This window comes from Mus caroli, unplaced genomic scaffold, assembly GCF_978045245.1.
Source record: "Mus caroli unplaced genomic scaffold, Mus_caroli_1 scaffold_5, whole genome shotgun sequence".
Taxonomy (NCBI): Eukaryota; Metazoa; Chordata; class Mammalia; order Rodentia; family Muridae; genus Mus; species Mus caroli.
Genome location: NW_028227260.1, coordinates 35,673,821 through 35,698,267, shown reverse-complemented (window position 1 = coordinate 35,698,267; position 24,447 = coordinate 35,673,821). Strand labels below are relative to the sequence as shown.

The 24,447-nt window shown below is 38.1% G+C and overlaps 1 protein-coding gene across 2 annotated transcripts; it reads left to right on the top strand.

Moving 5' to 3' along the window:
- Positions 1 to 1,753: 1,753 nt before the first annotated feature.
- Positions 1,754 to 24,447, top strand: LOC147004568 (melanoma antigen preferentially expressed in tumors-like). 2 transcript variants are annotated; one of them, XM_085837598.1, is made up of 8 exons: positions 1,754 to 1,836; positions 2,801 to 2,855; positions 3,266 to 3,355; positions 4,858 to 4,945; positions 10,052 to 10,151; positions 20,859 to 21,158; positions 21,604 to 22,185; positions 23,292 to 24,447. In XM_085837598.1, the coding sequence occupies exons 6-8, from the start codon at positions 20,869 to 20,871 to the stop codon at positions 23,800 to 23,802; spliced, it is 1,383 nt and encodes a 460-aa protein (XP_085693724.1). In that variant the 5' UTR covers positions 1,754 to 1,836; positions 2,801 to 2,855; positions 3,266 to 3,355; positions 4,858 to 4,945; positions 10,052 to 10,151; positions 20,859 to 20,868; the 3' UTR covers positions 23,803 to 24,447. The 2 variants fall into 2 exon arrangements, with proteins under 2 accessions (XP_085693724.1, XP_085693725.1); XM_085837599.1 differs by lacking the exon at positions 2,801 to 2,855.

Sequence of the window (24,447 nt, the reverse complement as noted above, 5' to 3'; positions counted from 1 at the left end):
AAATTACTAGATATATAAGAAAGTAAAGTTTATTTATTATTTATTGTATTTGTGAAATTATAATTATATCATTTTCTCATTTCGTTTCCTTCTTCCAAATTGTTCCATATGCCTCTCTTTGCGGCCTTCAAAATTCAACAGTCATTTTTAAATTAGATTTTGTTATATGAGTATATGTATTTCCTAAATATATTTCTTTATTAAATGACACAAGTTGATCCAGGGTGAATATGTAATTTTAAAGTCCCACTCTTAGGAAAGGGTAATAGTCATCAATGAATGTGAAGACTTTGGGTTCTTTGTCATTTTCATTTGCATTTCCCTGATAGTTACAAATATTGAGCACATGATATGCTTTTTCATTGTCTTTGAAGAAATATCCTTTCAAGTTTGGCCCTTTTAAACTACTCATTGCCTCCTTATTTTGTTGTATGATATATTTATATATTTCCTATCAATAATGTCAAATATGTTCTCAAATGTACTTTATAAGATGTTGGTTATTTTAACAGTGGTTTTGTTATTAATAGTGGTTTCATGTGAAAACTAGACACACCTGACAATTCTTTGAAAGATACAATCAATAACCATGAAAGAATGGAAATTTTTATTAGATTTCAAGCAATTAAAGATAATAATAGTTTAAAAGCTGTTCAAAGCAATAGTGATAATTTCTGGGTTCATAGTAATAAACGTGGGTGAATTCCAACAAAATTTAAAGATGAAATAAATCTACTTTGCATAACATTTTCAAGGATATAAATATGATCCACTTTCTATTTTATTTTGACACCAAGACTGTCTGTGCCAACCCAGACAACACTGTCAGAAAAAAAAAAAAAAAAAGAAAAAGGAAGTGTTTTTGTATGTAGTTGTAAAACTCCTCAATAAAACATTAGCAAATTGAATCTATCAACACTGTATAATAAAACACCCCGTTTTGTTTGACTATATTAACAAATTTAAGATAAATAAAATGACTGTGTTTCCAGCCATGAAAAAATGCTGTAAATAAAAACCATTTGCCAAAATTTTAGAAATAAGGATAACTTTTTTGTCTGTGTTTTAAAACTTTTTAGACATATTTATTTTACATATATGAGTGTTTTGCCTGGTGTTCATGGAGGTCAGAAGAAGGCACTGAGTTCCCAGGAACTAGTGTTCTGAACCATCTCTCCTTCAATGGCCTGGTTTTTAAGTCAAAAACGTATTCTCATTCTCTCTGTCTCTCTCTTTTTTTTTTTTTTTAATTTTTGTTTTTGAGACAGGGTTTCTCTGTTTAGCCCTGGCTGTCCTGGAGCTCACGCTGTAGACCAGACTGGCCTCGAACTCAGAAATCCTCCTGCCTCTGCCTCCCCAGTGCTGGGTTTAATGGCGTGAGCCACCACCAGCTAAAAACTTCTGCTCTTTTGTCCGCTAGATGTGACCTTAGTTCTCAGAGTTTGAAATCTCGCTTGGGAGAAAGTCAGGCAGTGCTTAAGTCATACTCATATATTCCACTTAACTTTTCTTGAAAAAAGATGTAGGCAGATGCGTAGGTACCTAAACGTGATTTGCCAGTCAGGACAGGGCCTCGTAGCCTGGAGAACCGCACGGAGCTGAGGTGGAGAGAGGTCAGCTGACCCAAGCTAAGCCAATAGGAATCCCCCAGTCAGAGCGCTAAGTTTGAAAAGGAACCCTTGGGGTCCTCAGAGGGGCTTTTGAGGACCCGCGCCCTTGCGCTTGCGCGTGCTTTCTCACTCTCCGCTTTTGAGGATCTCTTGACTAGAAATAAGCTGCTGCCGTGCGACAAAGGTGCCGGAAAAGTCAGAAGATTCTCCCGACCCTCTCACTGAGGTAAATGACAGACATTTCTTTTTAAATTGAACTTATTTGGGATGAAGGACATAGACACGGGGTTTTGGGACTTATCAATCTTACAGGTTTTTACGGGTTCCGCCTTGGATGCTCGAAGGTCAATTTTGTGTTACTGTGTAGAGGTATTGGTTCCTGAGGTGTGCGTCACTTCATTTTGTGACCAATCTCTTCACATTCTCTATTTAAAATATTCCACACATCGTTTCACCTCTTCTTCAAAGATTTATTTTAGTCCAGGTGTGATGGTGTACTGGTGGCTGAAGCAAGTGGATTTCGCGTTTTGTCACAGCCTGGGTAGAGAGTTAGGCCTTGTCTCAAAAACAAACAAAAAAACAAAAAAACTATTTTTTTCATCTTTTACTTGAGTCTATTTCCACAGTGAAGCCTTAGGGGGCCTGGTGGTGGTGGAGGGGGAGAAAAAGAAAAACCGCACCCAAATAAATAAATAAAACCAAAACCTACAGAACACCATTTTTTTTTTAAATACAGAACACCTTTTTTTTTTAATTTTTTTAATGCTTTGCATCAGCCTGGGTTTATGGTAAGACCTTGTGTTCCTGCCCTGATTAACTTGTAAATTAAAATAAACTCTTTCCTCCAAGAGGAAAAACTAACCAAGAAACAAATTAAAAACTCACAAATCCACTATTTTTTTTCCATTGAGTCAGTATGGGTACATGGTGAAGCCTTATCACAAAGACAAAGGAAGAAACAAAAACAAAAAACAATTTTTTTCTTCCTTTGCCTCTTAGTCTTACTAGTTTTATATGACATGCTTTTTAAAATAGTAGAAAAGTGAGCAGTGGAGATAATTTATTCATTTCCCTTTTAGTTTATTTAATTTATATTTTAAAATACTTTTGTGTCTAGTACAAATATCTGTTCATTTACCTGTTGGAGATAAGTGTGATTTCATTTCCAAGGCATTTTGAATTTTTTTCAGTGCCCTGCTGTGACTGGTCATCAACTTTGTGATCTTTTATCTCTGCATTCTGAGAGTAAGTGTTGCAGGTATTTTCTTCCATGACTGACTTTTATCTTTAAAGCTTTAAAAAATAATTTTAGGGTTCTAAAATATGTTCTCTCAGATATCTCTACTATGGACATTTTACAAATACCAAATCTAGGAGATTAGCATTGAAGTACAACTTATTATAGATTTCATTTTAATTTTTCAGTGTTTTTTATTTTATTATAAATTTTCCCTATGGAGAATTTTATATATGGATGCAATGAAATATGATCATATTCACCCCACATTTCTTCTCTCCAATTCTTCCCACATTCCCTCTCTAGCATGTCCTCTTCCAAACTTTGTCTGCATGTCTTTTTTTTTTCTTTTGATACTCCACTGACTCCAATTAGTGCTGCATATATGTTATTCTAATCGATTCCCTTTGTATTTCAGAACGCCATTCACAAGACTTGGCTGAATTTAGTTGTCATTTCTCCATAGTCCCATTCTGCCATATAAGCCTGAAACATTTGAAGAGGATTGGTAAGAATTTTTTTCAAGTTGCTGTGGGTTCATCCTTTTAAAAAATTATACATTGTGTTGTTATAGTATTACATTTCCAGTATGTACTTTCTGCTCCTTTGCTCCTGTTCTCTATCAGTGCCCACTCCTTCATTATTCTCCTTACTTCAAACAGACTCTATGTTGCTCTTATTGCATATTTTTGTGCAAGTATGAATATATATTAAATCTAAGTTTTTCCTTAGAGAAAGTATGTAATATTTATCTCCTAAATCTGGAGGATTTTTGAGTAACCTGATGATTCTTTCTCGTTGTTGTTGTTCTTTTTTTTTTTTTTTTTTTTTTTTTTTGAGACAGGGTTTCTCTGTATAGCCCTGGCTGTCCTGGAACTCACTTTGTAGACCAGGCTGGCCTCAAACTCAGAAATCTGCCTGCCTCTGCCTCCCGAGTGCTGGGATTAAAGGCGTGAGCCACCACACCAGGCTGGTTCTTACTCCTATGTATTTTTCCTACAAATGCCACCATTTTGTTTCTCTTTCCCACTTGGTCTTAACTCCAGTGCATGCATACACCTTACTTCTAGAATCTGTACACAGTTGATAGAGTTCTAGGATGAATTCACTCCTGGATTATTGTAAAAAGCAACATCAGAAAAGTGAATGTGCAGGTATTTCTATGGTGTGTTCTTTTAGATTTCTTAGGATGCTATGCCTGGAGAGTAAAATACTTCTAGATTTCCTTTTCTACAGGAGCCTCAATAAGGATTTCCATATTTTCACCAGCATTATATAAGAGTTCCTTTATCCCACATCATCACTAGCATTTTTTGTTATTTAGCATCACAAATGTACTTTTGATTATCAGTTTTATTAGGGCTAAGGAAGTTAAGCATTTATGAGTACATTTATTAACTATTTATATTTCTTCTCTCGAGCCAAGTTTAGTTAATTTGTTATTTACCAGTGTGGCAGCTTCTATATTTGATACTGAATGTTTTAGGTTCTTTAAAGTGTATATGAATTCTCTATAAAATGTTTATAGCTAGAAAATAATATTCCCGTCCTGTTTCTTGACACATTGTTGTTTCTATTGCTCTGCAAATATTTTTCATTTCATCCAATTTAATTTGTCAGTAGCTTCTATTGTTTCCTGAGCTGTTTCCAGAATGTATCTTAGGGAAGCTTTACTATGCCTGTGCCTTAAAACTGTTTGCCTTGTACTTATTCTTTAAAAAGTTTCAAGATGTTGCATCTTACATTAGGACTTTTCATTCATTCTAAATTGATTTTTGTAATTAGAGACAGGGATATGAGTTTATCTCTCCACATTTACATAGCTAGTTTCATTAGCTCTTTTTGTTTAAAAAGGTTTTCTATTCTGTCATTGTATATTTGGGCACTTTTTCCCACAAATCAGGTGATTGTGGATGTATAGTATTATTTCTGGGATATTTATTCCCTTCTAGCAACTTGGACATCTCCTTTTTTGGCACTAACATGCTATTTTTGTTTCTATTGTTCTAGGATCTAATTTGGACAATCTAATTTTTATTCCAGTGAAGAAATTGAAGAAGACAATTAAGAGGGACAGACCTTCTACAGTCAAGAACCAGTGAGTAAATATTAGCTGCTTTCAAATTATATCATAGAACGATAGCAACAAAACAGCATGCTATCGCCATGAAAAGAGCTGTGTTCATCTGCATAAGAGAGATCACTAATAACATGACAGAAAATACTGGGTTGTCTTGAAATCTCCTCTGTCAACACTACTAGTCTAACACTCCTCAATTTAGCCTCCGGCAGGTTATTTGGACAAGAGCAAAAAGCAGCCACATTCTTTGCCAAAACATCTTAAGTGTGGTCTCTAGGCCTGTTGCTATTGTTACCCTCTCAAACCTCTCCAGCTGAGACTATTTTTCTCTTTCAAGTTTCTACTAAGATTCCCATTGATCCTCACATAAAGAGTTTAACCACTTTCCTAATTGAAAACACCAAGGTACAAGTTCTATCCATAAATAGCATGGTCAGGCGTGTCACAGCAGTATAGCATTCTCTGGTACCCACTTCTTAGTTTCTTTTCTATTGTTATGACGAGACCCTATGATCAAGACAGTATAAAAGAAAATCACTTAATTGGGGCCTTGCTTATAGTTTCAAAGGGTTAGTTTATGATCATCATAGTAAGGAGTGTGGCAGCAGTAGGCAGAAAGACAGGCATGGAGCTGGAGGATTATCTGATAGCTCACATCTGAAATTTGCAGGCAGAGAGAGGGGGAAAGAAGAGACAGAAACTGAGACTGGGTCTGGCATGGGGTTTTGAATCCTCAAAGCCAATGACACGCCAAGAAGGGCAAACCTCTTAATCTTTCCCAAATAGTTCTACTAATTGTAGACCAAGTATTAAAATTTATGATTCTATAGGAGGCCATTCTTATTAAAAACACCATTTTATTTTAGTCTACAACTTATGAATATTGGTTCCTACAATTTTTACCCTTTTCATTTGAGATATGAGTTTGGTTGACAGATAACAATTAAGCTATGGCAGCAAGACAAGTCAGCAGGGCTTTTTTTGTCTTCTGTAGCCAGGGCATACTATCAGAAACTGTTAGTAAGTCACAGCTTATGCAAATGTAAGTCATGGAGAGGGCAGATTTTAGCCCAAGCAAGCAGTAGTTGTTAGCTTAAGCCATGTGGCTGCGGTTTTATGAAGGAAAATATGAGCAGAAAGAAGGTTTGGAAGCTTGCTGCATCCTTAAGGAAAGCTGATGATGTAGTCAACAACATGTGGAATTGTGGGATATAAAAGATCCATCCATCTAATAAGCCCTTTAACATCAGACACAGAGATAGCGAATTTTTACTGCTAAGTTTCATTCTTTCTTTGAGCCAGTATTTCCTCACCATGTCCCATTCCTCCTCTCTTTTGGAATAGTAATGTATATTTTGTGACATTATATGTTAGAAGTATGTGATTTGAGTTTTGGGTTTTGAATTTACAATGGTTACTGTTCAGAGATCACATTGAGTCTCAGGAAAAATAAAATCTTTAGGCCCTCTCCTCTACCTTTAAGCCGTCTTTAGATTGTGGAGGCTTTTGAAGTTTGACTGAATGTATTTTGCATTATGATATGGCTCCAGGCCTATGGGAGCCAGGGAATGGAATGTAGGGGTTAGAATGAGAATAGCCCCCATAGACTCAAGTATATGAGTATTTGGTTCCCTGTTGGTAGAGTGTTTAGGAAGGATTAGGAGGTGCGGCCTTGTTAAAGGAGACTTGTGTCACTGGGGAGTGAGTTTTGAGGTTTCAAAAGCCAGTGCCAGTCATGTTCTCACTTTCTATCTTCCTCCTGCCTGCAGATCAGGAAGTAAGCTTTCAGCTACTCCTCCAACAACCATACCTGCCTGCCTGTCACCATACTCCTCCCCTTAATGGTTATGGACTAAACCTCGGAACTCTAAGCAAACCCCGTATTAAATGGTCTTATATTTTTCCTTGGCCATGGTGCCTCTTCTCAGCAATAGAAGTGTAACTAACACAATAAGCCTAAGGCTAATTCTGACTATTGATTGCTTTTCTCCCTCACATTGTGTACAACATTGAATGAGAACTCATCCTTAGGGAAGTGAGCTGAAGGCTGTTTCAAGCTCAGTTCCTCTAATTCCTGTGCCTGAAATGTGTGGTGTCTACCAAAATAGGGTCATAACTTTAAGTCCCGGTAGTCAGCTGTGGGTAATGGCAATAGCATATATTGCTTGTGGAATTCCTTATACTCCCCTAAACTGATAGCAGGAATTTTCAAAATCCTCCCTGATTTCTTCACAGAGCTATTGATCTCTAGGGTGTAATGTTTAATTTTATTTAAATTGTTTCATTTCTGCAATTTTTCTTTATGGGGATTTATAGTTTTACTGCTTTCTGATCAAACGAGATCAAAAATATATTATTTTAATTTTAAATATATTTTACCTGCTTATTGACCTAAATTATCATCTATATCATGGAATATCCCATGAGCTGTTGAGAAGCTGTGTATTATGTAGCTATTGAGTATTCTATAGAGATTTTTTTCTGGTTTGCTGTCTTGTGATGAACACCACAACCAAAAGGAATGTGAGGAGGAAAGCGTTTATTTCACCTTCTAGCTTTTAAGTCCATCATCCAGGGAAGTCAAGGCGGGAACCTGGAGGCAAGACCATGAAGAAAGGATGCTTACTGGCTTGTTTCTCCTGGCTTACTCAAATGCCTTTTTATACAATCCAGGACTACCTGCCCAAGAGTGGCTTCTCCATCAGAGAGCTGGGCAGGCCCTCACACATCAATCACTCATCAAAAACATGTTCCAAAGCCTTGCCTATAGGCAGTGTGATGGAGGCAACTCCTGAGTTCCTTCTTCTCATATTACCCTAGCTTTTGTTAATTTGACAAAAACTAAACCAGCATAATATCTAACTCTATTTGATCAATAGTGAATTGTGTCTACAGTATACTGTCAAATTTATGTTTGTCTTATTTATCATTTTACAAGATTTGGATATTGTCATCACACACTGAGTAGCTACAGGATTGTTTGTTTTATATACATCAATATTCAGTGCTTACATATTTATATTGATAATAGCATATTGGTGGGTTCTTTTCTTTATTAATATTTATTGGCAGTCTGTGTCTTCTGAAAAATTTGTTTTGACTTGACATCTACTTTATCAGATGGGAGCATAGTCCTGGTTGTTTCCTGCTTCCAATAACCTAGTATTTTAAATTCAGCCCTTTCATTTTCAGTTTTTACTTTTTTGACCAAAAAGGTTGATTTCCTCCAGGCAGCAACCATCTATGCATATCTGAAATGCAGTCAGCGAGTTTATATCTTAAATTCATTATTTAGAACTGTTGTATTTAAGATTATTATTGAGAGCCTTTTTCATTCAGGGAAATCTTTTGTTTATTTCATGGTTTATTCAATTGTCCTTGCTATCCCCCCACCCCCATTGTACTGGACACATGATGGTTTACAGAATTGTAGAGCTTTTTCTACAGTCTTTATCTTATATGATCATGAAATTTGAGGAGTCTCTTGCTTCCTCACAATTAACACTGTATTTATTCCTCTCTTGTATGTATTTCTTTAAATGCATTTCTTATATGCTGGCTTAGTAGCATATATAGGTTATGCTATCAGGAAAATCTTTATTTGTTCATTGGTTTTAGGATATAACTCCTAGTTATAATGGCTCTTGACTTTTATGTACTTTAATGCTTAAATTACATCATTTGCTATTTTCAAGGCTTTTCCGTTTCTGCCAAGAAGACTGCTGTTATTAGGTTTGGTCTTCATTTTTAAGTGAAGTAGATGGCTTTTTTTCAGCTTTTAATGTTGTGTCTTTGTTCTTTAAACTTAGTATAATATCCATGGTTATATAGCCTTACATTTTATTCCTAATACATAGTACAAAAATTATTTTCTTGTCATGCCTGTTTTAGAGTTTAAGTGCCTCTTGTGATTAAAGTTCATTTCTTTCTGTAGCATCAGGAAATTTTCTGGTATAATTTAAGCGACTGTATTTTCTATACCTTCAGGTTACATTTTGTCTTCTGGTCATATTCCAGAGCCTTGTGCTAAAGAGGTTTTTTTCTTTATTCATTTATAATTGTGAAATTTCTTTCAACTTTTCTTCAAAGCTTAACTTAGTAGTGACAGGCTCTGTGGTTTTTATCGATTGGAATTTCAGAATTTCTGCTTGTTTTCTTTTAAACCCATCATGACTTTCTCATCTATGTTTCTCCCCTATACACACATGTTCTGAGTTGATTTCTTCATTTCGTTCATATGTGTGAACGTTCCTGAACTTTTTTCAAGTATACTTTCCTGTTTTAATAATTGATGTAATTTTATTTATGTGCATTTGGTGTTTTGCGTGCATGTGCACCTGTATGGGGGTGTCAGATACCCTGGGAGTAGAGTTTCAGACAGTTCTACAGTACTGCTATATAGGTGCTGGGAGTTGAACCAATTTCTTCTAGAGGAGCAGCCAGTGATTTTAACTGCTGAGCCATCCCTCTAGCCCCCTCAAGTATTCCATCAAACTATTTGTTCAGCATTTTAAACACTTCAGTATTTTTTTAAATGGTGTATGAGTATTTGTATTCATTTGCCCAGTTTTCCATAATTGTTATATTTTTGTGTTATGACTTCTATACTATTTTGGATGTGATATCTTCAAGTTTACCTTTCTCACAGTGGAGGGCTCATTCTCAAATCCAAAAAAGAAGAAAAGAGGCCACTGTAGTAGCTAACTAAACTATATAAAGAAACACAGAGAAAGAATTAAAGCCAGCGAATGTGCCCCAACAAATATGAAGTAGATACTGACAGAAATTATTATTATTGGACAGTAAACTGTGAAGTTTAAACTCAATTTGGTTAAAAGTAGAAGTTTTAATTGTACCCAATGGCTAAGAAAAGGAGCACATAGAGTTGCGAGGAGTTTAGAGGTGGGGTATATCTAAGATTTGTGGGCAGGACTGGTGTCAAATATGAACAGAATAGATTGCATGCATGTATGAAATTTTCAAGTAATTAATAAAAGTGTTCTATTTTAAAAGTAGAAGTAATAATGAACTATAAAATAAAGAGTACAGACTAGGGGAAGGAAAGAGAGCACCGAGATTCGTGTTGGAATTTGGGTCTCACTGAACTCATATCTCACCCAACAGTAGAGCATCTGTGAGAGGAAGGAGGCTGCTGCAGCCTAAGGCCTTCGTGGGTCGGGAACTCGAGAATCTCAAGTTTCTGCAATCTTGACCCTTACTGAAGGTAAGTGGCACTACACGTAGAGCTGCTGCGTGGTCTCAAGCATGGGATTATATGAGTCCTAAGGTGTTACCTGGTGGTGGGGTTTACTCGTTGACACACTGGTGATATGGCATCTGAGCTGTGGCTCATGAAGGTCTGCTGCTGGCAATGTTTTCAGCGTGTCCTTGTCTGTCATTCTCCAAACCTCATCATTGCCTTCTACAGGTGTCTCCCACAAAGCCAGTCTGGCAGCCTCTCTCGAGTCCTCATTTTGCAATTGTTCTTGGTTTCTTATTTACCAGAGTATTTTGCCCTGAACAATTAGTCTCTCTCAAGATTGCACCTCTGAAACACTAAAAACAGGAAACAAGTTTTTTTCTTTATTTTGACTAGTGCCAACTGCAGCTTCACTGTCCCTACATTCCTGAGATTGAGTTAATGCTTATGAGAATCATGGGCTTACCTTCGGGGCCAGAGTGTCCATCTTGTTCTGTTTTGTTTTTATCAGAAGCACATTATATTTGGAAGTGAATTTTCCTCAAACCAACTACCCCCACCATGGAACTAGTTTTGGAGTTTTGAGAGCTTGCTACTCTTGGATGAATCACCTTTCTGTGTCTCAATGACTTTTACTTGTCCTACCCCTTCCTGGTGTTTTAATGCTTGTCCATTTCAATAGTCTAATTTTCCTTACCCTGACTTCTCTTTTATTTGTTTATATAGATTTGTAATTTTAAAGGTATGATAGCCTGCAGCAAAGTGAATTTTTAACCCACTGTATGGTTGTGAACACCTTGAACTTCTTAGTCCATCTGCCTCTCTAAGACTCTGATAAGCCTTAGCTTACCAGGGATGCCCAGAGTGAACAACATGGAACCAGGGATTGATACAAAAGCAAGATGATTTTTTTTTTGTTTCAGCACGCTGGGGTTGTCATCCTGCACCCAAAGACAGGTGGTGACCCCAAGCAGCATTTTTGGCAAGTTTTTATATGGTTTCCAGGGCGAAATAGAACATCAGCAACTAGGCACAGTATGATTGGTGGAACAGTGTACCCTTTAAACTGATTGGTCTTTAGGGAATGAGGTAGTAGGGGCTTAATTACCTCTTCATTCCTGTCTACATGCACTCTGACCTGCCTCTTCCAGGAGGAAAGGGGTATCTGTGTGCTCTCTGTCCTGTCTCTTCTAGGAGGGGAGGGGTGTGATAAATTTTTCCATCTGCTGTGAGCTGACCTCTTCATTTTCCACTTTTTCTTGTGCTTGCTTTAATCCTGAAGCTATTGTGGATAGCCATGCAGCTCATATCCCTGTCCTCTCTACTGCTCTTGATATTTTTGTTTCAGGACCATCAACTGTACTTACCTATACGATCTTTAATGAAAGCAGCTAAGAGATTTAGAATGTAAGGGCCAAAGGTCAGAATCAGAAACAAAATGATCAGGGGGTCCTAACAATGCAGAAATCCATGTAATAAACCAGGGGGAGCTGTTAAACCAAGACTCAAACCATCCTTGGGCTCCTTCCCTTTCTCTCATTCTCTTGAATAGTCCCTCTTTGTCCTTTGCCATAGAATCTTTAACAACCCCAGAATGGTCTATATAAAAGCAACACTCCTCAGCTGAGTCAGCAAGCACCTAGCCCTCCTTGCTGGAGGAAAAGTAGAGCCTAATCCCCTCCTATTCTGTAGTACTACTTCTGATAATGAAGACAATGATTCTTTAATGTGACCGATGAAAGTTTCTATTCTCTCTATATCTAAATCAATGGCTGCCCTCAGACTGTAAGACCAAAGTGGAGGTCCTGGTAGCTTCCCTGGCTGCCCTCAATCCCAAGAGAATGGAGACAATGAGTGCTCTAACAGGTTTGGCGGAAGGTCACATAGGATAGGGTAAGCAAACAGAATCCACAGGAACCACAAGGCTGTCGTGATCAAGATCAAGTTATCTTGAGCTTGAGCATATTGTCCATCTTCTGTACCATCCAGCAGGGGTCTCTCTCTAAGGTGCAGGGTGTTTGCAGGTTTCACATAGGAAGCATTCACCCAGGCAGAAATACTGTCCACATTGAGGGCTGTGGGAGTGGTTAGCAGTGCCAGGAAGGGTCCCTTCCACTGGAGTCCCAGTGACTGTACCCAATGCCTCCTTATATAAATCCAGTCACCAGTCTGGCAATCGTGAGGGGACTGGCATCCCTGGAGGATTTAAGGCAGTCATTTTGGGCCGAATCTCATGCTGTATTGGAGCTTCAAGAAGAGGTTCCTATCAGTGAGTTGGGATACCTCCAGGGAGGGCCCAGTGGACACCAAAGGAGCTGGGGTATGAAACAGGATCTCAAAAGGGGTCAGATTAAAATGCAAGAGGGTGTTCAGTGCTTGGAACAGGGACAAGGGAAGGAAGTACCACCAAGTCTGAGCCAGTCTCTAAGGTCAAATTAGTCAAGGTCTCTGTTAAGGTTCAATTTATTCTCTCTACCTGCTTTGAGTTCTGGGGATGTTATACACAACAGAGCTTCCAAATAGTCCTCAATATCTCTGTCAATCCCTGTCTTACCTTAGAAACAAAAGCAGGACTGTTGTCCTATTCAATTACCTTGGGCACTCTGAACCTCTGGAAAATTTCCTCTAATATCTTCTTAGCTGCCATAGTAGCTGTTTCCCTCTTGATGGGGAAAGCCTGAAGCTATCCAGAGAAAGTATCTACAAACACTAGAAAGTATTTGTAACCATATTTTCCTAGCTTAAAATCTGTAAAATTGTCCTGCCAATATACTCTAGGCTGTTGTCCCTTAGGTCTTTTGCCCTTTTTACTCTTGGCTGCATAAGCATTCATCTGCTGGCATATTTCTCTGTCCCAATATCTGAGGTCTATGATATGTGTGTGTGTGTGTGTGTGTGTGTGTGTGTGTGTGTGTGTGTGTGTATGTGTACTGTCAATTTTTCCCCTGTGCCCATATCTTCAATGCTTTTCCCGACTTTCTCTTCTATAAGTTTCAGTGTCTCTGGTTTTATGTGGAGTTCCTTGCTCCACTTAGATTTGACCTTAGTACAAGGAGATAGGAATTGATCAGTTCGCATTCTTCTAGATGATAACCACCAGTTGTGCCAGTACCATTTGTTAAAAATGCTGTATTTTTTCCACTGGATGGTTTTAGTTCCCTTGTCTTAGAGCAAGTGACCATAGGAGTGTGGGTTGAGGTCTGTGTCTTCAATTCTATTCCATTGGTCTACCTGTCTGTCGCTGTACCACTACCATGCAATTTTTATCACAATGCTCTGTAGTACAGCTTGATGTAAGGCATAGTGATTCCACCAGAAGTTCTTTTATTGTTGAGAATAGTTTTTTGCTATCTTAGGATTTTTGTTATTCCAGATGAATTTGCAAATTGCCCTTTCTAACTCTGTGAAGAATTGAGTTGGAATTTTAATGGGGATTGCATTGAATCTGTAGATTGCTTTTGGCAAGATACCCATTTTAACTATGTTAACCCTGCCAATCCATGATCATGGGAGATCTTTCCATCTTCTGAGATTTTCTTAGATTTCTTTCTTCAGAGACCTGAAGTTCTTATCATACAGATCTTTCCCTTCCTTAGAGTCACACCAAGATATATTATATTATTTGTGACTAGTGTGAACAGTGTTGTTTCCCTAATTTCTTTCTCAGCCTCTTTATCCTTTGTTTAGAGAAAGACCACTGATATGTTTGAATTAATTTTATATCCAGCAACTGTACTGAAGCTGTTTATCAGGTTTAAGGGTTCTCTGGTAGAATTTTTGGGGTCACTTATATATATACTATCATATCATCTGAAAATAGTGATATTTTAACTTCTTCCCTTCCAGTTTATATTCTTTTGATCATTATTTCTTCCTTGCTCAAGTTATCATTGAGTAGAGTGTTGTTCAGTTTCCACAGGTATGTAGACTTTCTATTATTTATGTTGTTATTGAAGACCAGCCTTAGTCTGTGTTCATCTGATAGGGTACATGGGATTGTTTCAATATTTTTATGTCTGTTGAGGCCTGTTTTGTGACTGAGTATATGGTCAATTTAGAGAAGGTACCATGAGGTGCTTAAAAGAAGGCATATCCGTTTGTTTTAGGATGAAATGTTCTTTAGATATCTGTTAAATCCATTTGTTTTGTAACTTCTGTTAGTTTCAGTGTGTCTCTGTTTAGTTTGTGTTCCCATGACCTGTCCATTGCTGAGAGTGGGGTGTCAAAGTCTCCAATTATTATTGTGTGAGGTGCAATGTGTGCTTTGAGTTTTAGCAAAGTCTCTTTTATGAATGTGAGTGCCCTTCACTTGGAGCATAGATGTTCAGAATTGAGAGTTTTCTTGGTAGATGTGTGCTTTCATAAGAATGAAGTGTCCTTCCTTATCCTTTTTTGATAACTTTTGGTTAAAAGTTGCTTTTATTTGCTATTAAAATGGCTACTCCAGCTTGTTTCTTGGGACCATTTGCTAGGACAATTGTTTTCCAGCCCTTTATTCTAAGGAAGTGTTCTTCTTTGACTTTGAGGTGCGTTTCCTGTATGTAGTATAATGCTGGGTCCTGATTACATATCCAGTCTGTTATTCTATGTCTTTTTATTGGAAAATTGGGTCCATTGATGCTAAGAGGCATTAAGGAATAGTGATTGTTGCTTGCTGTTATTTTGGATGCTATTTTGATGTTTGTGTGGCTATCTTCTTTTGGGTTTGTTGAAAGAAGATTAACTTCTTGCTTTTTCTAGGGAGAAGTTTCCTTCCTTGTATCGGTGTTTTACACCTATTATCCTTTGTAGGACTGGATTTGTAGAGAGATATTGTGTATATTTGGTTTTGTCAAGGAATATCTTGTTTTCTCTGTCTATGGTAGTTGAGAGTTTTGCTGGGTAGAGTAGCCTGAGCTGGCATTTTTGTTCTCTTGGGGTCTGTATGGCATCTGCCCAGGATATTCTGGCTTTCATAGTCTCTGGTGAGAAGTCTGGTGTAATTCTGAAAAGTCTGCCTTTATATGTTAGTTGACCTTCTATTCCTTACTGCTTTTAATATTCTGTCTTTGTTTAATGCATTTGGTGTTTTGATTATTAGGTGACAGGAGGAATTTCTTTTCTGGTCCAAACTATTTGGAGTTCTGTAGGCCTCTTGTATGTTCATGGGCATCTCTTTCTTTATGTTAGGAAAGTATTCTGTAATTGGAATCTTCTTCCTCTTCTATACTTGTGATCCGTAGGTTTGGCCTTCTCATTGTGTCCCATATTTCCTGGATGTTTTGAGTTAGCAGCTTTTTGCATTTGGCATTTTCTTCAACTGTTGTGTCAATGTTTTCTATGGCATCTTCTGCACCTGAGATTCTCTCTTCTAGTTTTTGTATTCTGTTGGTTATGCTTGCATCTATAACTCCTGATCTCCTTCCTAGGTTTTCGATTTCCAGAGTGGTCTTCCTTTGTTTCTTTTTCCAATTTTAGATCCTGAATGGTTTTGTTCAATTCCTTCACCTCTTTGGTGTGTTTTCCTGTAATACACTAAGGGATTTTTTTTGTTTCCTGTTTAATGTAAACTAGCTGTTTACCTGTGTCTCCTGTATTTCTTTAAGGGAGTTATTTATGTCCTTCTAACAGTCCTCTATCATCATCATGAGATGAGATTTTGAATCAGATTCTTTTCTCGTGTGTTGGGGTATCCAGGGCTCACTGTGGTGGGAGACCTAGGTTCTGATGATGCCAAGAAGCCTTGGTTTCTGTTGCTTATGTTCTTGCCCTTGCCACTCACCATCTGTTTATCTCTGGTGTTACCTGGTCTTGCTGTCTCTGACTGTGGCTTATACCTCTTGCAACCCTGTGTGTCAGTACTCCTGGGAGACAAGTTCTCTCTGGGAGGAATGTGGGTATGGAGAGCTGTGGCACAGGGTCAGCTTCGGGGTGCAAAAGAAAACCTGCTGTTACTTGGTTCCTGTGTTCTGATGGCTATGGGTGGATCCCTCCTGGGCCAGGAATTTGAACAGAAGTGTTGGCCTTACCTGTGCTCACAGGTGTATTGTCTCTCTGGAGATACCAGCTCTCTCCAGGAGGTATCCAATTGGGTATGGAGTGCTGTGGCACAGGATCACAGACAGAAACCAGAAGGATCCAATACTATCTTTTTAAAGCACAAATCATTCCTTTCTTGGCCTTGAAACATGTAGAGCAACGAATTTAAGCTTATTCCCTAATAGCTTATAAATAACTGAGACTCAGACTATGTTATTTAATTTGGATTTGACAATTACTGGGCTGTAATTCCTAATCTATTCTTCTAATTGCTGGCATAGCTACCTCCTCAGTGGAACCCCAGGTACTTACTCTTTCTCCTGGCCATGTGTTCATCATCCATCTTCCCCCATGGAGGCTCCCTCTCTCCTCCTTGTTTGAACTGTTAATCTGTATCTTTTCTTCATTTCTATATCTTTTTGTCCTTTGTTTCCTTAGTTTTTGAATTTTCTGTATAAGAAACATAATTTCCACTGGTCTGTTATGTTACACTACAACATCATTTTAATCTGTAAACTACCTTTTGAAATTCTTGCATTTGATATTTTTTAATACATTGTTTTTTGTTTGGTCAGATTGCATATTGCTTCTTTTCATTACCTCTGAAATTTGAGTGCCATTTAAAAATCCCTTCACTTGATGGACCATCTAGAGACTGCCATATCCAGGGATCCATCCCATAATTAGCCTCCAAACGATGACACCCTTGCATACACTAGCAAGCGTTTGCTGAACGGACCAGGATATAGCTGTCTCTTGTGAGACTAGGCCGGGGCCTAGCAAACACAGAAGTGGATGCTCACAGTCAGCTATTGGATGGATCACAGGGCCCCCAATGGAGGAGCTAGAGAAAGTATTCAAGGAGCTAAAGAGATTTGCAACCCTGTAGGTACAACATTATGAACTAACCAGTACCCCAGAGCTCTTGACTCTAGCTGCATATGTATCAAAAGATGACCTAGTCGGCCATCACTGGAAAGAGAGGCCCATTGGACTTGCAAACTTTATATGCCCCAGTACAGGGGAACGCCAGGGCCATAAAATGGGAATGGGTAGGTAGGGAAGTGGGGGGGAGGGTATGGGGAGACTTTTGGGATAGCATTGGAAATGTAATTGAGGAAAATATGTAATAAAAAAATTTTAAAATTTTTCTCAAAAAAAGAAAATATTTAATAATAAAGAAGACTGCAAAAAAAACCAAAAACAAAAAAACAAAACAAACAAACAAAAAAAAACTTCACTATAGTAAGCTTAAAGAATACCTGTCATGTTTTCTTCAAGAAGCTGTGTAATTCAACATTTTGGTTAAGTCTTTAAATTTTCATCTACTTTTACACATGGCATGTGTCTTGGATTTACAAGTATCATTCTGCACATTGCATGTCTGTCTTTCCTCTAGTGGTTTGTCCATATCACCTTTATTTCTTTATTTATATTATTTTTTATGTGTATGGGGTATTGCCTGCCTGTATGTCTGTGTAGCACATTTGTGAAATTCTCACAGTAGACAAAAGAGGGCATCAGATCCCCTGGAATTGGAGTTATGGATGGTTGCAAGGAATTGAATTTGTGCCCTTCAATAGATAGCCAGTACACTAACTACTGCTGAGCCATCTCTTCAGCCCACTGCTTTTATTAAGCATCACTGTCCATTGGTGTGTTGACTTCTATTTCTAGGAATTCTATCCTACTTTATTAAACTATTTGTCTATTCCTGTAACAGTGACAAGATGCTGTAATTACAGTTGTCCACAGAGTTTATGCTTTCTTATTATGGTATCAGAAATCCCTACTCTGGTGTCTTCTTTCTTCTTAGCTATTCTTTTTTATATAAAAATGTTTTTATTTATTTACATCTCAAATGTTGCCCATCTTCCACATCTCTCCCCCCAGTGTTTTTTTTTTTTTTTTTACCCCATCTCCCCTACCTTTTACCTCGGAGAGGGAGTTCCCCTACCCATGCCACCCACCCACCTCACAACTACCTTACATGTCCCCACCCTTTGCATCACCCTTCCCTGGGACATCAAGGATCTACAGAGTTAGGCACATCCTCTTCCACTGAGGCCAGACAAGCTCCTCTTCTGTTGTATACATGCCAGGGTCCACCAACCAGCCCTTGTATGCTCTTTGGTTGGTGGCTTAGTCTCTGGGAGCTCCCTGGGGCCAGGTTAATTGATTCTGTTGATCTCCTTATGCGGTTGTCACTTCACTCCTTCCCTAAGTTTTCAATCTCAGTCCATGATTGGCTGTAAGTATCTGTATCTGTGTTAGTCAAATTCTTTCTCTTGTTGGGGCAGACCTCTTGTGTCCCTTGTTCAAGCAATCCTCCTGCAATCCCGTGTCCCTGGCTAGGGCAGACCTCCAGTGAGACGGGCTGACTTTGGTGTCCATGAACAAGCATATTGATCTGCCAGGGGTTCCATCTGAAAGATGGAGATGCAGACAGGAAGGATGATGGGTCTCAGGCAGAGCAGGATAGACGAGTGGGGAAAGGGAAGCCAAACTGTATGGTTTAGGAGTCTTAAGTCTGATGAGGTAGGGGGAGGGCAGCTAGAGAATAGAGGTCCCCCACTCCAAGATGGCAGGCTGCTCAGGGCAGTTTGGCTTTACCTAGAGAGATCAGGCAGCAGGGAAGATGGGTGGGGGAAGGGAAGCATACCTGTATGATTCAGGAGTCTGGTAGAGGTGGAAGAGAGGCAGGGAGAGAAGGGAGATTGGTGGTCCCCCTAGACTGGCAGGTTGCTCAGGGTGGCTTAGCGTGGCCCAGAGGGCTCATCTTCTTAGCTATTCTTATGCACTTTGCCATCAGGCTGTCTAACACCATAAAATTTTGTAGGTATTTTTGAAATTGCATTAAATTTATATGTCAACTTATGCAGAGCGGACTGGTTTTTTGTTTGTTTGTTTTTTAATATTGAGTTTCTCAGGGAAAAGTCAAATTTGAATACCATTGCTCCACAATCTTTACAATGGAATCCAGAATCCTTATTAAATTATATCAGACATATCCACAAATAAATTTTAAACCAAAATGTTGGAATATTTTCAGATAATCCTGGGAACGCAGTGACCTTGTAATATAGCACCAACAGAAAATTCTTGAATATGTTTCACTAATGTTTATAATGTGTGAAATCAGTCACTTTGCTTCCTGAGACTGCCCAGTTCCTTTGTTTCAAGGCTGTTTGACTTTTCTTTTCGCACATAAGAAAGTTTGTGACTAGTAGGTTGTAATTAAACTCTCTTGCACATTGAGCGCTAACAAAAGACCATCTTTTTAAAGACATGGAACATATTTTGATAGCTATTTAAATGCTCTCTTCCTGAAATTGGAATCCCTGAAGTCTCAAGAAATATAACATTTTTGTTCTTAAATATGATAAATTTATCTTAGTCATCAAGTTATTTTATCTAAGAACAGTGACATAATATGTACTGTGGCAAAGTGCCATACAAGGTAGGTGATAAGTAACAATAATCTTATTTTCTGGTGGTTTAATGTTTCTGCCTGGAATTTTCCTTCATTTTCTTATTCACGTAATACTACATTTTTATAGTCTATCTTATGTAATCACGACATTTTCTGTTCTTCAGTATTATCTAGGCCTTTTAGAGGGTTTGTTCTTGCTGTTGTTGTTGTTGTTGCTGTTGCTGTTGTTCCAGGAGTAGAAGTAAAAGGCAGGAGCATTTGGACTCTTTTCTGTTATAAAATCCCTCCTTTGGTGTCTTTTCTCATCATTAACAAACTTGAATGTTTTTCATATCCACATTGACTTTTTCTTCCCCTCAGTCTGTGTGTTTCAGAGATAGCAGTTTTAAGCCATCTATATCACGTATTTGATATTAATTTGTTATTTATTATTTGTAATAAGTATTCATAATACAACTTAAAAAGATTCGTTGTGATATGTTCATATTAGCTCTAGCTTACATGAATCATATCTCTCTTTTTCCACCCTAACCCCTGGCACCATTCTCAAGCCCTAGAAGTCAGTATTGTATTATCAGATTGACTATTTCTTACTTTTCAACATATGGCACAAAATATTGAACAGTTCCTTTTAAGTCTTTGCCCTAAACAATATCCCATTCTTTGATTTTTCTGTATTTTTTTCATCTTTAGGCTTAATTTTGACTAGAGTAGTTTTTCTGAATATGTTTAAGTTAAACTTTAAGTTCTTTTTTTCTTTTAACTTTAAGTTTTTATCCATCTTCTTTCATGTATATCTTGTGCATTTTTGGTGTATCTTCATCTGCCACAAATATAGTGATACAGATGGGCTAGTGTGTCATTTTTTTCTCTTTAAGCACAATTTGATGTTTTAATATTTCCTATTGTACCACTTTTGTGCAGATTTATCTTTTATTTCATCATGGCCTGTATTCTATGAAGACGAATACTGGGAGCTCTGTACTCAGTGACCAAAACTGATTTCTGCTTATTTATGACCCACTTTTAATGTTATTTTATCGTATACACATGTCCAATACACATGTGAGGGAGTAGATGTTCTCCAAGGGGGTAAAGAGTAGCACATACTTTGTGCTACTATTACCTTTTATACTCATGAGTCAATTTCTAGTCTGTGTCTACAGTAGAACTATCTAGTAGTGGCCACCTGATTCACCATTTAGTCTTTAAATATTTTCTATTTTGCTAACACTGTTTGTATTTTCACAGAACTTCTACTGTCTCTCATCCTGGTGCAGGTTCACAAAGATGGGTAGAAAGACCCCAAACAGACTGTTGGATCTTGCTATACAGAGTCTGCTCAGCAACGAGTCTGCAGCAATCCAAGCTCTGGAGGACATTCCAAGAGAGCTTTTTGTTCCATTGTTCATTGCTGCCTTCAAGGGTGGGCATAAGAATACATTGAGTGCTATGGTGAAAGTTTGGCCCTTTTACTGTCTCCATATTGGGTCATTGAGAATACGGGGGCCTCAACATGCACTCCTAAAAGCCATTATTGAGAATCTTCCAGTATGTCCTGCACAGACTTCTGCTTTTTGGTAAGACTTTTTAGTAAAGACATGATAAGACACAGGAGGATATACCATAGCCTACTACCCTCCCAGAAGTCGTTTCTAGTGAATGTTGAAGATTTATGTGTGAGTCTGTTGTCTCAACACTTAAGTTGAAAACTGGTGTCTACAATGTTTGTTATATAATCTATTCTATTGAGGGTACTCTTGATGGGTTTATGTAACAGGTGTTATTACATAGAGGAAAGACAGGAAATTTAAGACTGGAGACAGTTTGAGGTATATAAAAAAATGGGAGAAAGGAGGTTGGATTGTCATGGGAAAGGAATGTTTGTAATTAGTATAAGAAGTACCAGCTGTGGATACAAGGATTTGTCATCCTTGTGTCATTTTTATATACCATCATTGATGCTACTAGGTTTCATTATCATTTGCTATTTCTCATATATTCTATCTCCTCTTATCCTTACAGGAGACCTAAATTGAGGATCCTAGATTTAAGGCAAGACACAAAATGTAGGATCACGTGCCCTCAAGTCAGCACCAAATCACCTTCGTGTTTTCATTCTTGTACTTATTCTGACTCCTCTATCACAAAAATTGAAAGACAGCTTTGTTTCATAAATTCAGGGTGTAAGACTCTCTTACCCAGGCCTGTAGAACTAATATTGGATCTTTTCCTTGATAGCTCCTTAATTGAAAAGGATTTTTGGATTTTGCTTATGCGAAAAATTGAAGAGAGTTTGGGGTTTTTGCACGTGTGCTGTCGAGATTTGCAAATTGAAAAACTGCGTAAATGCAAATACACCCTGAAATTTCTTGATCTCCAATGTGTTGATCAGTTGTCAGTTGATAGAGGTTCACTGAGTGATATCACCAGCATCCTGTGCCAGATGGGCCACCTAGAAAGCCTGACTCTATCTAATGTGACTTTTAGATCTCTGAGAGGGAAAGTCTTTAAAAATTTTCTCAGTCACTTGCAGCGTATGGAACACCTTAAGGAACTCAGCTTCTCTTCATTCCACCTCAAAAATCATCTGAACAGAGTGCTCAGGTAAGAGTTTGGGGTAGGGCTGGAGAGATGGATCAGTGGTTAAGAGCACTGACTGCTCTTCCTAAGGTCCTGAGTTCAAATCCCAGCAAGCCCATTGTGCCTCACAACCATCTGTAAAGAGATCTGACTCTCTATTCTGGTGCATCTGAAGACAGCTACAGTGTACCTAGATATAATAATAAATAAATCAGAAAAAAGAGTTTGGGGTAGGTCCCTGGGCTTCCTGTACAGTCTATTGAGACAGGATAGAAAGCACTCTTGGGTATTTCTAAACAACTCAAAACCTTTTATGCTTTCCACTTCCATCACTGCTGAGAATGTGAAACTGGAGAAAGACAGGATTACAAAAATTAAGCAACCAGCAATGTATAGATACTAATGTTAAGTGCAGAACTATAAAGGTGAAAAAAATCACAAGCACTCTAGACAGGAGGGAGAGGAGAAGGGAGAGGAATTGAGATGTAGAAAGACATTTTTTGCCACTGCACTGTTGTACATAATCTACAGATGTCCATAGTTCATAACGTCAGATTACTTTGCTGATCTATAATCTCCAAGGTAAAGACCATGAAAGTAGAAGTTGTTAGTTAGGTACTGGCCCAAAGGGAATTTTCAGTTGCCTGCTCTTTCTCATTCCTCCCCACTAAAAAGGAGAACAAAAAATCTACAATGGATATTATTGTAAATACTCCGTGGATTAATTTTTTTAACATTTCTTAGAATCATCTGGTATAATATATTGTACATGTTTTTAAGTTGAAAAGAAATTGAATTTCAGTGCTGAAAACTAAACTTTCAACTGGGCCTGCTGGCACATGCTTTTAATCTAAGCACTTGGGAGACAAAGGCAGGCATATTCTGAGTTCAAGGCTATCATGGTCTATATAGATCAAGGATAGCTATAGCTACATAATAATATCCTGTCTCAAAAAAAAAAAAACAAGAAAGAAGAAAGGAAAAAACAAGAAAACTGTCTTTCTCAGCGTCCCCCAAACTATTAAGTGAACTAAACATGGTGACACATTGAGTTTTATTCTAGATATAACAGTATAGTTTTCCTAATTCAATCATCATTCTCCAGGATGTATTTTTGTTTCTCCCTACAGAGTCTTACCGCCTGGCTTGGATATCTTGTGGCTGCCATTCTGTGGTCTTTCATACAGAGACATCAAATTTATGTCCCAGAGTCCTCATGTCACTCACCTAAAACTATTAAATCTTAGTAACAACCTGATGCATTGGGATGACTTTGGGCCCTTTCACACTGTTCTGTCAAATCTCTCTGGTACTCTTCAGCATCTGGAGATAAATCATTGCCTTATAAATGATTCTGCAATCTCTGCTCTTATCCCTGCCCTGATTAGATGCACCCATCTCCGTGTGCTGGGATTTGCTTCTAACCCCATCACCATGCCTATGCTTGTGAATATCATGCATCATTTAACACCCATGATGGAACTAAAATATGTGATTTATCCTGTTCCTGTACATTGCTATGAAAGATGGCATTTTCAGGGCAGTTTAGACAGACAGAAACTTGCCATTGTACAACTACAAGTGAAAGCAATGCTAGAACTTGCACGGAGAGAGGACATGAAGTGGATTACTTACTGTTAGTAAATGTCACAGTCCAATGCATTTTTAAACTGATATGTACCGTTTAAGTACTAAATGTTATTTCCTGGACCCATAGACTCAATCTATAAGGCTCTTACATTGTACAGAATTGCACTTAGGAAGGATAGGTTTGTAGCTGAATCCTATAGAGAATAACTTAGCAAAAACTGAGAGACTTCAAGAGTTTCTTCTGAGTATTTCTTGTCACTATTGCCAGATTACTGACACCAGTGGCATTTATATTTTCAGGACGATCAGGTCCTGCAATGCTATATCCCTGGCCATCCTGTTTGGTTTGCTTGTGGGTACATCACACAAATCAAGACAATGACAGCCTTTCCTGTCTGTGTTTGTGAAAATGGCAGTGGCGTTTGAAGACTGTTATCATCCCATAAGTTAGTTTAGGCTGTTTGGGGTTGCTTATGGAAAACTATCAGGATTTACCAGTGGACCAGGAAAGAAGATAGCACAGGTTCTGAGATTTAGATAAACCCCCTCAAGAACATAAATACAATGACCTACTTCCTTGATGTAAGCCCATTGTAAAGTTTCCACACTCACCATGAAGTCTTCAGCTGAATATCCAGCCTTTGTCCCATAAATTTTGTGGTAGTGTTTAGGATCCTGGCCACAATATTTCCCCTA